The sequence below is a fragment of the Synchiropus splendidus genome, chromosome 16 (genome assembly GCF_027744825.2).
Source record: "Synchiropus splendidus isolate RoL2022-P1 chromosome 16, RoL_Sspl_1.0, whole genome shotgun sequence".
NCBI classification, from domain to species: domain Eukaryota; kingdom Metazoa; phylum Chordata; class Actinopteri; order Syngnathiformes; family Callionymidae; genus Synchiropus; species Synchiropus splendidus.
Window position 1 is genome coordinate 19,622,884 of NC_071349.1, and position 15,190 is coordinate 19,638,073.

At 49.2% G+C, this 15,190-nt stretch overlaps 1 protein-coding gene across 1 annotated transcript in view; it reads left to right on the plus strand.

Annotated features, from left to right (window-relative positions):
* Window positions 1–1,707: 1,707 nt before the first annotated feature.
* Window positions 1,708–15,190, plus strand: part of slc25a21 (solute carrier family 25 member 21) — an 81,892-nt gene continuing 68,409 nt past the window's right edge. Inside the window, exons 1-2 of the mRNA XM_053844868.1 lie at window positions 1,708–1,875; window positions 1,948–2,027. Coding sequence (XP_053700843.1) covers window positions 1,958–2,027 — 70 coding nt within the window. The 5' untranslated portion in view covers window positions 1,708–1,875; window positions 1,948–1,957. The remainder of the gene's footprint in view (window positions 1,876–1,947; window positions 2,028–15,190) is intronic.

The window sequence follows — 15,190 nt, forward strand, 5'->3', positions numbered from 1 at the left end:
AACATCTCAAACTTATGGGGTCTTAGTTGCCATAGTAACTGCTGGTTGACCCTCTATTGCGCCATAGTTTCCCGCTCAATAGTGGACTATTGTATGACATGAGAACAATTTCATCTTTCTATCAAAAGGAAAAGACACTTTCTGCACAGAGTTTTGAGTCAGTCTGAGGCGTCAGCAGATCCAGTCGTGACCGGGAGAACACAACAACGTCTCCACGTCTTTGTCTTCTGGGTCACATGACTCCACCAGGAGCGGGAGGTCGCTCATGTGGCTCACACACTCCGTAAACTGGAGCTGCCCATTGCATAATGTGGCTCGACCATCTGGTTCGTGTTAGAGGCTCGTATGTGTTTACGTCGGGCCCCATCGGCCGCTGTGGGGGCGGAGCTTGTGAGGGGCTTCTACAGTTACAGAAGTTGGACAGAGGATCTGCCTGTGTCGCAGCTCCATCGAAACATACCTGATCAAATGGTTGTTGAAACAAAGTTCTCAATCTACTGGAGAGTGAAAAACAGTGACCTCGCTTTCAGAGCTCAGTAGCTTAATAATCATTTCAATGAAACTCCTCATCATTTTTAAACCAAGAGCGCCACCTACTGAGCCCTGGAAATGAGGCCACTGCTTCATGAAGCCTCATCACTAGCCAGAATGGACGGTGTGTCTTTCCTGATTCAGGACATGGCTGGGTACAGAGAGGGTCATGACCTCCAGGTCAGAGGTCAACCTTTTTAAACAGAGCTCTGAAGTCATGAGGACTTCAGGTCGAGAAAGTTCAAGGTTTTGCTATCTGGGTGCTTTGTTCCTTAGTGACGGGGTTATGAGGCGTCATGAAACACTGTCCTCTAGATGGCACTCAAATCCTTGACACAATGAAATCTCCCATCATTGTGTCACCTACTGGCCTCGGACAATGAGGCCACTGTTTCATGAAGCCTCATCAGCCCATCACTATTGTTCATGTGTGCAAAGAACATAGACAGAACCATCCTGTCCATACGGTGTCAAACTTCAGGCTCAGGGGTCCAGCAGCACGGGGCGTAGTACTATGCTGTTGCACGTGGGGAATTTTCCCTGATAAAATGAAGCTTCAGCTACAGCGAGGAGACGTCTACATCAATGATTTGCGACTCACACTTGCGCTGTGGCCTGCTGATGATGTCACACTCGCTCTGTGGCCTGCTGATGATGTCACACTCGCTCTGTCGCCTGCTGATGATGTCACACTCGTGCTGTCGCCTGCTGATGATGTCACACCGTCCTGCATCAGGGGTTTTCGAGCGTTTGGATGTCAGAGGTGGCTGTTTTCGTTGAGAGATGAGTGAACCACAGTTTCTCCTGACAGGAGAGTCACTCAAAAGACTGGGTGAAGGTGAGTCCTTCATGTGGCGGATCATCTGACAACAGCCTGTGGATTAATGTTGACCGTGCAGCACAGCACTGTACAACCTCCACTCTTCAGTGGAACCATTGGAATTGACTTGAACAGTGATTCTGAGATGGTGGTGCGGAGGTCAGGGGGGTCACGTGCATGAAAGAGTGAAGGACAACCTTCACCGCTGTTTGAAGCATGTTTGATGGGGTCAGTCTGCACAACGTTTGTGTACTGATTTGTTCGCCAGGGTCTCGGTTGACACGCTTTTTGCAACGTTGGAACGCGCGCGCGTGCGTGCGTGAGTGAGAGGCAGTGTGACGCAACACGAGGTTCAACTGGAGCCAACAGCCGCTCGGTAATTGATTCCACACTGGTGGAGTCCAGTCGGACTGATACCGCTGCTGCCTCGCCCCCTCCTCTTCCTCCTCCTCCTCTTCTTCTTCTTCACCGTGTCAGCACCTCCACTCCGACCCGGACCCGCCGATCTCTCACTCATCAACCAGGTTGTTTTGGCGGCGTGACACGCTTCGCGAGCGACACGTCAGGCGCTGACTTTGATGTGTTTGCGTCCACAGCCTCGCCACAATGGCAGCGCAGCAGCCGCGGAGCATGGTCCGGGAAGCGTCTCACCAGATCATCGCGGGAGGATCCGCAGGTAGGAGCCACAACTTTCCCTGAGCGACACGCTGACTCCACGCCGCGCGACGGCCGAAGCCGCGTGGAGCCGCCGCGCTTCGCGTCCGAGTCGTTCGGGACTCGGACGCGAAGCGCGGCTCGAACTCTGACGGCGTCTGCGACCTGGCGCTGTTTTCACAATTCACCAGGTCTGGGTTCCGAAGCCAGAGAGCACGCGCGAGATAGTAGTCCTCCCTCTCACATGGACTTCCGCATGCGGTGTCGGGACCGTCCGGGACTCGCTGCGCATGCGCCAAGCTGAACCCAAACGGCCGCACATCTGCGTCGGTGGTTTGATGTTTACGCCGCGAAACAACGGCTGTCGTTAGTCTGTGTTTAAAGTTGCTCAGGGCGAATTTTATGTTTACAACTATGCGTTCTGGAACACACTTTCCAACCATTTTATAGTTGAGGCTGCAGCATTGATCCTTCCGTAATGTTTATTTATGAATGATTGTCCCAAATGTCAGGTCATTCGCATCATATTCATGTATCAAGTAGTAACACTGCTCTGCAAACATTTCATGTTAAACAACTGCTAATCATTTTCTTCCGAATTGAGGTTTTGCTTATCTTTATTGCTGCTGATGATGACTCAACGTCCTGTGAAACTAAAAAATGGCTGGAATAATGAATACGTTATTGAGTTTGCTTGAATGCTTGTTGTTAGAAATTAATTTTCCAAACTACACTCAACAAATATTTGGCAGCTGCAACTCGTCCAACAAAACCTTGACCTGTATTCGGAGCATTGACGCTTGAAAGGGCTCCGTTTTTCGGCCCCGTCCCTTGAATGGTTGGTGACTCTGACTCCTCCTCCAGTCAGTGGACGGTATGTTCCGCTTGGATGTTGACTCTGGCGTCGTCACCATGTGGGCGGAGCCAAGAGTTCAAGGTCAAACAGAGAGCGTGTGGTCAGTGCAGTTCATTTGAAACCGCTTGTTCCACCATGCAGTCAAGTCCGTCCGTGTCTCGCTGAGACACCAGGTGAAGACTGCACAGGAAGGGAGCGGCAGGGAAGGCTCTCGCTCCCTCACTGGCTCAACTCCCCTCCGTCGCATAAAAAAGCATCTGTTTCCTCCCAAAGTCTTGCGATTGCGTAACTCAAAAAGCAGAGGGAGCAGCAGCAGCAGCAGCAGCAGCAGCAGAGGGAAGAAAAGTCCCAGAGACCCTTTTGGCCGGACGTGTGGAGACCACATAGTTGGAATGTTTCTGAGCCTCAAATGTGTCTTTGTTGGACAGTGAAGCGCAGTTGGACAGAACAGTCCAGTTTGCATTTTCATCCGATCCTTTGCTGAAAAGCAAACACTGATGTTTTATGAACGGAAGCCATCTTTACTGCTGCCAGAGCGCAGTGTTGTTGTTTACCTTTGGTTTTCTTTGTGCTCTTTGCACGTCGTGTGCTTTTTTTCCTGCTTTTAAGACTGTTCCACGCACAGAAGTGGTTTGTTTGCACTGAGCGGAAACTAGTCTCAAAAATACAGCGAAAACCATGAGTTATTTTTGCCATAACTTCCTCCTGGTTCAGAAGAGTCCAACAGTGAGAAAGGCCCATGTTTGACCTCCCGTCAGTGTCCTTTGGACTGGCATGTGCTTGTGAGGGGTTTTCAGTGGCGTGCGGTGAGAAGCTCTCGTCCTCCTCACCTGCCTCTCCTGGGTGTCTCTGCCTTACATAACTCTGTTTGTTTAGCTAGAATCGGAGAAGCTCAGCATATGCTGGAGGAAGCTTATGGAGTCCAGATGTCGACTTCACGCCTCTGCAGCGGCGTCATGTGATTTCTCCCTGTAGAGCCTTGCAATCGCAGCAGCTCGCTGTGTGAATCACCAGCGTCATCATGTTCCCATCTCCCGTGCCTGGACCTCAGTTTCCTGCCTGGCTTCCCCTGCTGTCCTGATACAGAAGGGCTGACAGGATAGTTCTGCCTCTCTGCTGCAGCGAGGGAACCTCAGCTCCATGTGTCAACAGGCGGAGTGACTCTCACTTCATTCTCAAACAGCTGAACATGCTGCTGAGTGAATATGTCTCCAGCAGTGGGCACAGCGTGTGTCACCGGTGAAGCCGTCAGTGAGCAGCTGCTGTAGCGGCTGTGCGGTTGCACATCCTTCCATGGATCAGCATGAAGACTTTGCAGACGTGAGAAGCCTGTGAGGCCTCTGTCACCTGACACTGACCTCCACTTTTATCTACTGGCCATAAATGCTCATTGTTTTTATTGTCATATTATCATTTACGTGTCTCATGTTCCGTGTTTGATCCTTTCGAAGCGCTGAACACTGATATACTGGACTACTGTAAACGGTGTTTTGAACTGCAGCGGCAGGTCGCAGCTCTCACCACTAGATGGCGGCGTGGTTGCGTTGCTGGATGGCATCAGCAGCGCCAACGACCGTTTTGGGTTTGTTTGTTTTAATCGTCGTTGCTGTTGTTTCACCGTTGTTTTGAAGCGAATTTCAAAGCAAAAAGTAATCTGACATATCCAGTTGAAATTTATTAATTCGTCCATATTTATTCATTTGCTGTGTCAATAGTAACTTTTTAGCAGTCATAGTAACAGTTTATGGATTTTTATTTTGCCTCCTCCTTCGTTTACTTATATATTGCTTATTACTTATATACTTATATATTAGCGTCTGATGTCGTTCACCATAGCGGTTTTTGGTAAAACACTATCGCACATTGTGTCAAGCATTTTAAGACATGTTGTCCAGCTCACTGTCTGGCAGTGAAACTGACGCTTGGTAAATGGTGAGCAGCGGGTGCGTCACACTTGTCACTCGCCTCATAACGTCAGAGTCAGGACAGTCCAGCCACTGGTGCTATAAGTCCCATATTGCACTGCAACAGCTGAGGCTCTCAAAATGAGAGGGTTGGAAACGACGGGAGTGACCTTCTGTCGCCACTATGCTTTGGAGACCTGAGGTTGCTCTTGGCTGTGAAGGAGAAGATCAGAAATGAGAAGTGAGCCGGGTCATAAAAGGCCCCCGGGCCACAGTTTAGGGACCAGAGAGTCAGTTGTCTTGAGCTCCGCTTGAGCGTCAGTGTCCCGGTGCAACAAACGGTTGCTGCACCTGCACCGTTCCTCCACGCGGGGGCAGCAGATGCTAAGCTTCCGCTCCCCACTTCCTGTGGCGGTGAGGTCCGTTTCCCACTTCCCACTCCTGACTGGTGTGTGCCGAGCATCGGAGTCACTGTTGTTTCTCCTGGACGCAGCTCTGCAGTCTCAGTCCTTGAAGCGCTTTAATGGGAGTGTAACTGGATCCGGTGCCGTGATGTTTTCTCGGACCCCGCCGTGATTTCCTCACTAAACTGGCGCGGTAAATCGATCCCTCCGCGCCAAATGGAGCGTGACGCCACTAGGCCTGTGATCACCGCGCTCCGCTCCCCAGACGCTGTCAGGACCTCGCGGCCCGGATTCCATTGGTTCGGAACCAGAAATCAGCCGCTGAAGAGCAAATACAGCCACTTAGCTAAATGAAGGGGGGAAGTTGGGGGGGGGGGGGGGGGGTCCCTGCAGGGGTTCCCCGACACACAGCGGCCTCCGGACCCCGCTCCAGAGAGAGCGGCGCGGGATCTAGAGCAGCTTTGATGGAGCTCCCGGTGGACATGTTGGAGGCAGATGTTTGGCTGACCTCATGCTTGAAGTGGGCTCTGGATCCAGCTCCTCCCGGGCCTTTTCCATCCCCCGTCTGTCTGTCTGTCTGTCTGTCTGTCTGTCCGGGGGCCAGGAGGACTCTCTGCTTCCACCTCTTCTGTGGCGCGGAGGGGTTCGGTCGGATCTGTGCTCCATCCTTGACGGACAGCCGTCCGGGCGAAACGAGCCTCCATGGCGCTGAAGGACGAACACATCTGTCTCTCCTGCACTTCACGCTTCAAGGCTGTAGCTGTAACGTTCAAACACGATGCCATAAATCACTGCTTTTGCTTTTACGTGTGAGCCCGTTATCGCTTTCGTTTCATCTGGACACGAAACGAGCCGCTGAGATCAAATAAAACGTGTTTGTGATGAATTAATGTCCTTTCAAATCTATTACACACTGCAAGATACGTACAAATTATTATTATTATTATTATCATGATTATTATTATCATGATTATCATGATTAGAATTATTTCAAATGTACTTCTTTGTGTGAAAATTAACAATTTATTAGTTTGTTTTATATGTAACATTTTATACGAAAAATAGTAATTCCGTAATAAAAACGTACCTGGATCAATAAAATAAAATTAATAAAGTTATTGAATAATTTAATGTTAAAATGTAAAAAAAAAATCTCAATACTAAATATTATTTTTAATGCACCCAAAAATAAAATGTAATAATAATAATTCAATTAAATAAAAAACTGTGAGGCTGTAAAAATGAAAGGGCAATTAATAATCTTTTTTTTTCTTAATAAATGCGTGAAGTAAAAGCGTTATGATTCATGATGATGGATCACAACTTTCACAACAAGTTTGTCACGAATTCATTAATTTCAGACTTTTTATTTATAAATCCAAAATGCTGAAATGGTTTCCGTCAGATTATTATTATTATTATTAATAATAATAATAAGCCTCGAGGCCTGACGGTGGCGCGGCAGCGGTGACGCGCACAGACGGTCAGCGCGGCTCTTCACGCACGGTCAGATAACGGCGGAAAGTGGAAGCGTCTCACAGCACTGGTTGAATTGAATCCTGGTGGAACCGCCATTATTTTCTAATAAAGTGACTTTAGAAACAACAGTAGGTCTTTTTCATACAGAAATATTAATGCGCGGTAAAAACAAATCCTCGTGTTCTGGTCCGTGAGTCACGCGCGTGACGCTGAATTACGGCTGCGCTCACGAGCCTCAGTGGAGCGAAGCTCACGGTTCAAACACAATAACACCACACGCGACACAACACCACCGTGACTCGCGCAGGTCCCGCTCCAGACAGGCGACACACGTCACCCAAATCAACGGCGTCTTCGCGCGCCTGTCACGCGTGTCAGTGACTTGTCGGTGTCTTGTGAAGCCTGACTGACTTCCAAATCAAACCACTTGAATGGAATGGAAACTAATGATATTTGTCCGACAGTTGAGTCATCGGAACCAAAGCAACTCCTGCGTTGACAAAACGATATTGCGAGTAAATTCTCAATGTTTCTCATGAACTGTTGAATTAGCGACAATAGTGTTGATAGGAAATGATATAAATAAATGAAATAAAAGTGTGAAATAAAGAAAAAGTAAATAGTATAATTATATATAATATAAATGTAATAAATACATACAATTAATGGAACAATAAAATAAAAATAATACTAAAAAGAAAGAATACAGAAACGTAAATATGACTAAAAACATAAAAAACAACTTATATGATGTCATTGCTTCCGCCTTGTTTGACCACTATGACACAGAATGTTGAGGCTGTTACAACTTACCCAGATCCCAAATTCAACTGTAGCACTCACGCTATCGTAGCGCCGGTACTACTGTCGCAGTCAAGCTATTGTCACACTGTGACTCACACATTAGCTCTTGAAGAGCTCTGGATCCATAGTTGCTACTGTGGCGTTTGTTTAGCACATTAGCATCGTGGCACTTTCTCCGCCGTAACATGGTGTACTGCAGAGTTTCAGCTACTGTCCTGCCGCACCTGAGTAACCAAACTGTCTGCCTCTGGTTTGGTTTGAAGGAAGGACGCTGTCCTGATGGTACAGTGTGAGCCGAGCGCTGTAGAAGACACGCTTGTTAAAAAAACAGGACAATGTCATGGAGCTCAACACGCATCACGAGGCAAAGCGGCTTTTTCTGACCACAGACTCCAAACCGTGCCGTCAGAGGCGCTGCTTGTTGATCAGGTGACCACAGCCAGAACACGATCCCCTTTCTGAAGTCTAGTTTTTATTCACTATTTTTAACGGTGACGTTCATGTCATCTGCCACAGCTGTAAAGTGCACGTGTGCTACCCATCAGCGGAGCGGTGGTCGAAGTTGTCGGTGAGTTACTGGCAGTGATCTCACGTCAGAGCTGCCTCCCAGTGTTGGAACAATATTTATGCAGTTGGAGTGTGAGGACGCTCACCATCGGCTGATAGCGAAAGCTTTGTGCGGACTCTTGTTCAGGGAAACCATCATTCAAAGCAGGACGCGGCCTGGTTCACGCCAGAGCTGCTGTGTTGTGTAGCGTCGCGCCACAAACGCGCGCTGAAACGCTCTTGCCTTGTTGTGTGGAGAGGCAGTCTGGGGTGTGTTTCGCTGTCGAGCGAGCTCAGTGGCTGAGGAACCGTGGTGTTGCTGGTGCAGCACACCGCGGCGGCGGCGGCTGCTCCAGCCAAGCATAATGGAGCACTTAGACTAAGTAGTCGAGGGGCAAACAGAGAGCTGACCTGCGAAGAGAGCGAAAGTTGTGCGACTTTTTCCGTGTGTGGGGCCTTCAGGATTAACTCACACACACACACACGCTTCTCCTGGCCGTCACCCTTTCCCCAGCCTCTCCCTCCAAAACCTGGGCCAGGACTCTGAGCCAGACTGGAACCCAGTTATTTTGAAGTCTTCATCCTCAAATTGAGACGTGGACCTGTGGGGACCGACAAAAGGTCACCACAAACATAGTGTTTTGTCAGAAATTGGTCCCCACATATACAAGTACACACACACACACACACTCATTAGATGTTAGCATGTAGTCACAACAGCTTTTTTCTTGTTTCACTTTATATTTGAACAATAATATTCAAGCTGTTTTTGAGGCTTTTCCATTGTAAAACACTTGTATCAAGCTGTTTTCCTGCGTGACTGTTGAGCGCTAGAGTTGTTTCACCCAACTATATCGGCATTTTCACTGGAATATAATTTTCATTTGTTGCAACACGTCAGGTTTAAAAAAAATAAATAAAATAAAATAAAATAAAAAAGCATTACTTATTATATTGTAATATGTGTAGGCAAGATATTTTACGTGTCAATTTCCAATAGATGACACTCTCAGCACTTCAAAAAAACCAAAAAATAAAATAAAAAAAGCATTAGTTATTATATTGTATATATGCGCAGGCAAGATATTTTCCGTGTTGTTTTCCAGTAGATGACACTACAGCCGGGGTGTTTTCCTGCGCTCTCATGTCCGACTGCTGACAGCTGTGCTGCTGCTGTCCTGGTGTCGCTGGGCCTCTGAGCGCGCGCCGCTCTGCTGCCCCTGGAGTGGCGTGTGCTCCTCTACACGTCTGGCCTGTGTGTCCGTGTGGAGCAGGCGTCCGCGACCGTGCTGCGCTCTGCTGCCACAAAATGAGCCCTGTTTGTTTGTTTACTTCTGCATGCAAGCGCATTCAAGTGCTAAATGGCTGCCGGGAACAGAGACGCGGCGCCCAGCTCCTCTCATTCTTGTTTGTTCCCTGGCTCTATATTTGCTTTGGCCGCAGCAGAGCGACGTCCGTCTCACGCTGCCATGCGGCGGGCGCTTATGAATAATACCAGGCTGAGAGGAGCCACTTCTGTTTATCCTCCTCCACCTTCTTCCTCATGGACGCTGACACCTGTGTTGAAAAGTCCTGAATGGGGCATTTAACCTTGTGGCCTGCAGCTTGTAGCCGCAGTTGGTAGCAGGTCAGACGTGTGGGCCGGCGAGCTGCCGAGCACGTAAACACTCCCGGTCCCAATTACGACGCCTCGCCGTCTTACAATAACCTACAATTTGGCCGGGAAAGACAATCCAGGTGCGTTAGGGACAGTCCGCTTTCACTTTGTTACGTAACCAGTCAGGGGCCAGTGCCATTTTTGGGGCCAGAATTCGATTCAAAATGTCTTTTTTTATTATTAGTATTTAATTCAAAACCACTTCATCCACGACGTCTGGTCATGATCCGCTCCCACCTGTGTTGCAAGACAGAATTACATACAGAGAGGCTGGAAACATTATTTTTGCTTAAACCATAAAAACAATATTACACACTGCTGAATCGACAAAAACAAAAACTTACTAACAAAAACAGATCAGTTCAACAACAAACATCCGGATGAAAAGTGCCTCTACTGGCAACCGTTCTTTCAGCCGCTCGCTAAAGCTGCGGCGCAGCTAGCTCAGTGAAGAACTTCTGCTGGGCGCCGTGTGTCTCGCGACACGAAGCGGCGCATTTGTTGTCCAAGTGCTTGATCAGAGTGTTGCATTTGTGTTGTACGGCGCAGTGTTTCCGGGGATTTGGTTAAACACGTATTGAAACTACAGTCCAAACTATAGTCTCCAGTGAAGACGCAGCTGGTCGGATCTCCATCTCCGCCATATTTGTTTTGGTAGTTGACGCGTGTGAAGAACAGGCTGTGACGTCACAACGTCCTAGTTACAGACGGCCAGCAGATTTTATATATATTTTTTTTTCTTGCATGCATATTTGACATTTATTTAGCATTTTTATAAATATATATTTTGATATCTTTGATCCCCCGTGTGCTGCTAATCTGTGCCACGCTGTTGGAGTTATTCTGTTTTAGCACTTGTGAGCATCCTCATGACTACTTTTATTGTTCACACTACTCATGTCCGAGCTACTTTCAATGTCATACAACAGTCACTACATTTAAATTTGCGCTATTTCAGATGCGATAACACGTTCACATTAACTAACTAACAGCGACAGTTAAAATACAAAAACTGTGCTTTGCTTTGGTTGATGCTCACGTGGTCTCTGTGTATCGCTACTTTCTAAGCCACCTATTACATGATATGAATTTACTAGTCTGTTCTAGAAGCTATGTCAGAGTTAGCGTTAGATGCTACTGAGGCTATTGCAGCAATGCGGCGGCGACATCAGCACATTTACTCGGTTAACACCAAGCCTTTGTTTCCTCTGACACCAATCAAACTATTTTTTAATGTTGCTGCGCCAAGGCTGATCCTAGTTAAATCAGGAAGAACCTTAAACAGACGAGCAGCAGACGCTGGACAGATGAAGGAGCCAAAACAAACACTCAGTCAATGAAACAATGTCCTAAAACTACACCTGATCAGTTGATGTGATTGTACAAACGTCACGCTAGCATACAGCAGCAACATTCTTTAACCATGATTATTTTGTTTTACTTTACATTTTAACAAAGTTGTTTTGTGTCTTTTTCAATACGTAGCGCTACGTAGCTTCTGTGGCTATACAGCGGCGACATCAGCACATTTACCCAATTAAAACCAAGCAGCAAATGTGACGTTTGTTTCCTCCGACATCAATGACATGTTTTTGCTGAGCAAGTAGCCGCAGTTCAATGTAAACAACACAGACATGTACATTTTCTCCGACTCACTCTCTCACTGTTTTGTAATTTTCTTGAGCCTCAGAAAGCCCTGCTTTTTTTTTCCCTCCAATTGCGCCCCAAAAAGTCACATACAGAAATCATGGCTTCTTTCTTGAAGCAGCGACATATAAATAAACATAATAAGCACTGCCAAAGAAACAAAGGCTAACCGCTGAATTACATGGCTTTCTCTCGGCGCTGGTGTGCGAGCGGATGTGTGCGATTGTCTGGATGAGCTGGAAGCCTACAACACAGGTCCTTACCGTAATCCCCGCCAAAAACTGCACTGCTGCCCCTCCTTTCAGTCCTGAGTCGGGCTGGCTCAAGGCGGATCACTCCGTCCAGATGAAGAGCGGTAATTTGTTGTGCTCGCGGGCCAATTTGCCGTCCCTCCCGTGCAGGGTGGCCCGGGCCAAAACATGGCGGGGAGCGGGAGGCAGAAGGACACGGGCAGGCGGCGAGGAAAAAGATGCTCATGGGAAACTCTGCTGACAGAAAGGTCATGTTTGGAATTTGCCATTTCTCTATCACTCCGTCGCATCGCAGCGCCGTCAGCCACATGTGCGCCGGGTCCGCTGAAGGGTTTCACGGCCGCCACGTGATTTCAAGTCATCCGCCGATGCAAGGCCCGAAAACCTCTGTCGTCTATTTTGAATTTAATTTCTGATGAAAGCTCACACAGCGCAACATCTGTGGATATGAGTTTTTCTGGGGGGAAAAGGCAAGAACACAAGTGGAAGGCTAATCTAATTTTTACATTAATTTACTGCGCCGCTGTTCGATGGGGATTAAATTGTCCTGCCGTCATGTCTGGTTTGAATCTGCCTGAGCCAAGTCATTCCGAGCGACTAGAGGGCAGGAGAGAGCCGTGTTGTTATTTGTCCACCCGCCTCAGACGTGAGTTGGGTTCACAGCCGTAAAACAAAGGTCTGCGGATTTGAATGCGTGACCGAGATGAATGACCGGCGGCTCCCTCACCGCACCGGCTCAGTCAGAGCGGACGGGACGGCTCAGAAAATACGAGCTGATCCCTCAACATCTGTGTCCAGTTTGCCACAGGTATCGGTAGGAATGACTTACGCTGCGCTCGCCGGCTCTGAAAAGGCTCCAGCGCTCTGATGTTGTTTCACTCCAACATCCACATCAGGACTGGGCTGTGTGTTCCAGAACACAGCTCACGCTAGGATGCCAGCCCACACTAGTCCAGCAGGGGGGATCCTGAGTCATGAGCGGCGCGGGCCTCCGTCATCGCACGCTCAGACAGATGCTTTGTCCATCAGATTCCCCCCTCATGATGCAGTGGAACACACAAGACGCCGTCTGTTTCCGCCTCGACGTCGGCGGACGTGAAGTCCAAGAATAACTGCTGCTTCTGTGAGGACCAGAGCGGGTCTCCCCGGAGTCATATCAAGTCGTGCGGGAACAGGGGAGCCCACGCTGTCATCAAGTCGGCTTATGTGAGACCAAAGCTCAAGACCGGTCCAGACCCAAAGCTGGACTTTGATGGGATGGAGACGGCTTTACTTGGATGATCCCAAGCTGAGTGGAAAGACATTGTTTTGAGTATGAAACAAGATGCAGTTTCATGGTTTGAAAAGTGGGTAGGATGCATAAAAGCTCCATTCTGGCTTGGATTGATGCGAAGAAAGTTCCCTGCATCCATGTTTTCATGACAGATATAAAAAGATTCTGGAGTTGACTGAGGTCTTCAGGAGACCAAGAAACATGGAGCTGTGTGTCATCAGCCTGTCTGTGTTCAGAACGATTGGTCCCACAGTCGCCCCCCTGTGGCAGCTCAGCATCAGCAGTTGACCTGCTGGTTTGGGCTCACTTTTCATCTGGAAGAAGCGCTCGCGGGTCTGAGCTGGCAGAGTCGTCGTCAGAACCTGAAGAGAGACTGAGACTGGAGGGCCTCACTTCCAAGGCTCCGAGCGAGGGTCATGCAAACAAGGGTCCTGCGGCTGTGACTCTAATGAAAGCTGCCGTCAATGAGGCGGACCAGCTTGAAACGTGCCGGCCTCAGCACCAACCCAGCTGGATGCAGAGATTTCTGATGTCCCCTCCCTGATTCTGCGTCGCCTTCCTCTCACATGCGACGCCACGGTTGGCGGTCGCACGCTTCCCTCCGTGGCTGTACCGCACAAGACGAAGCCCTGTGAGAGCGTGGCTGGTGCTCCTGGGCTTCCTGAGTTGCTGCACTCCTGGGTGTGTTCCGTAATGACGCTGGGAGCGTTGATGTATTGGCCCCGTGGGAGCGCGCGTCCCCAGCCCGGGGCCCTCCTCTGCTCCGCCTCCCCCTCCGCTGAGGGCCTGCTCAGGGCTTGAGTGGACGCAGGAGCGGAAACGTGACGGAGCGCAGGCCTCTGTGGTTTCCCCATGTTTCTATTGTGATTACTTAAGTTAATATTGTCTCTGTAAATTCTTTATGAATTTTTAATTGTCTGGTTTCGCGGGCTGCATCAACAAGAGGGTGCACGTCCGCCCGACACATTGCCATCACTTCACGTCTATTTATTGTTCAGCCTTACCAGTGGTTATGGCAGTGGATTTCTGGCTGGGTAAAATAACACTTCTGCTGCGTGTTTCTTCAGCAGAGGAAAGGAGACAAGGTAATGACCCTCGGGGCAATTAGAGAGTGGGGCCGAGGGAGCAGCCCAGTCATTTTCTAACCCAAACATCCTGCTGCGAGGGCCGCCTGGTGGGGAGCCGCGCTCGGGGAAGCAGACCAGCATTTGTTTTCTTTCTCCCCAGGCAGCCGGCCAAACCCCGGCCAGATGAGCAGCACCTGAACAGGCAGCCGGCGCCGTCAGCGGAGGCGCTGCCTCGCTCCCCGCACCCGGCCCGGCTGGACGCTCACTGCTTCTGCACTGTTGTCCTGAAGGGTCTGATCTCTGTGGACCTGTCTGTTCAGAGCGATGGAACAGTAGCTCCGATCATGAAGTGATCATGACTGCTGAAACGCAGGTCCACCATTCTCAACCGTACCAACACTTGCTGCTGTGGACGAGGGACGCTGCACAGACCCCCAGATCCAGATCTAGCTTGCTTTGTAACCAAGTTACTTCACTGTAGGGAGGTCGGAGGTTCTGTTTGGGAGCCAATTTAAAACCGTGACCCACTTTAATTTTAAAATCAACTTGAACGTGTCTATTGTCACAAAAAGAATTTCTCTATTCGTCTCTTCAACATCTCTTAAGATGTTGAAGAAACCTCACCAACAAGGGGGTTGCACCACATGGATGCTGTGGGTCGAGGGAGCCTGTGCGGCCTGATGCCGAGGGGGAGGGGCTTGCGGGTGGCACGAGAACTCAAATACAGGCCCCGTCAGATCATTGGTTTTCTGAAGAATGGAGGAAAATACGGGTGTAAGGGAATAAGAGTGCAGCAGGGGGCAGTGTTGCAGTCGCTGTCCTGCTGTCAGAGAGAGCTGAGCCAAAAGGCAAAGCTCTCCATTACGTTTACCCTCACCGATGCTCATGAGCTGTGGCTCATAACTGAAAGAACTAGATCCCAGATTCAAGCGGCTGAAATGAGTCTTCTGTGACGGGAGTCTCCCTTAGAGGTAGGGTGAGGAGCTCTGTGACTCGGGAGAGAGTCTGTTGAGGTGGTTGGGGCATCTCATGAGGACGCCCCCCTGGACCCTCCCTTTGGAGGAGACCCAGGGCTCGACCCAGGACCAGGTGGAGGGATGAGAGCTCTTCACTGGCCTGGGAGCGTCTCAGGATTCCCCAGTCGGAGCTGGTGGTTGTTGCCCAGGAGAAGCGCGTTTGGCTCGACGTTCTGAAGCTGCTGCCCCCGCGACCAGGCAATATTCTCTCAGAGCTAGTGAACTTTAGGCTTTTATTTCTAAATTTCACACGTCCCATTCCTCTATGTGAATTATGCAAA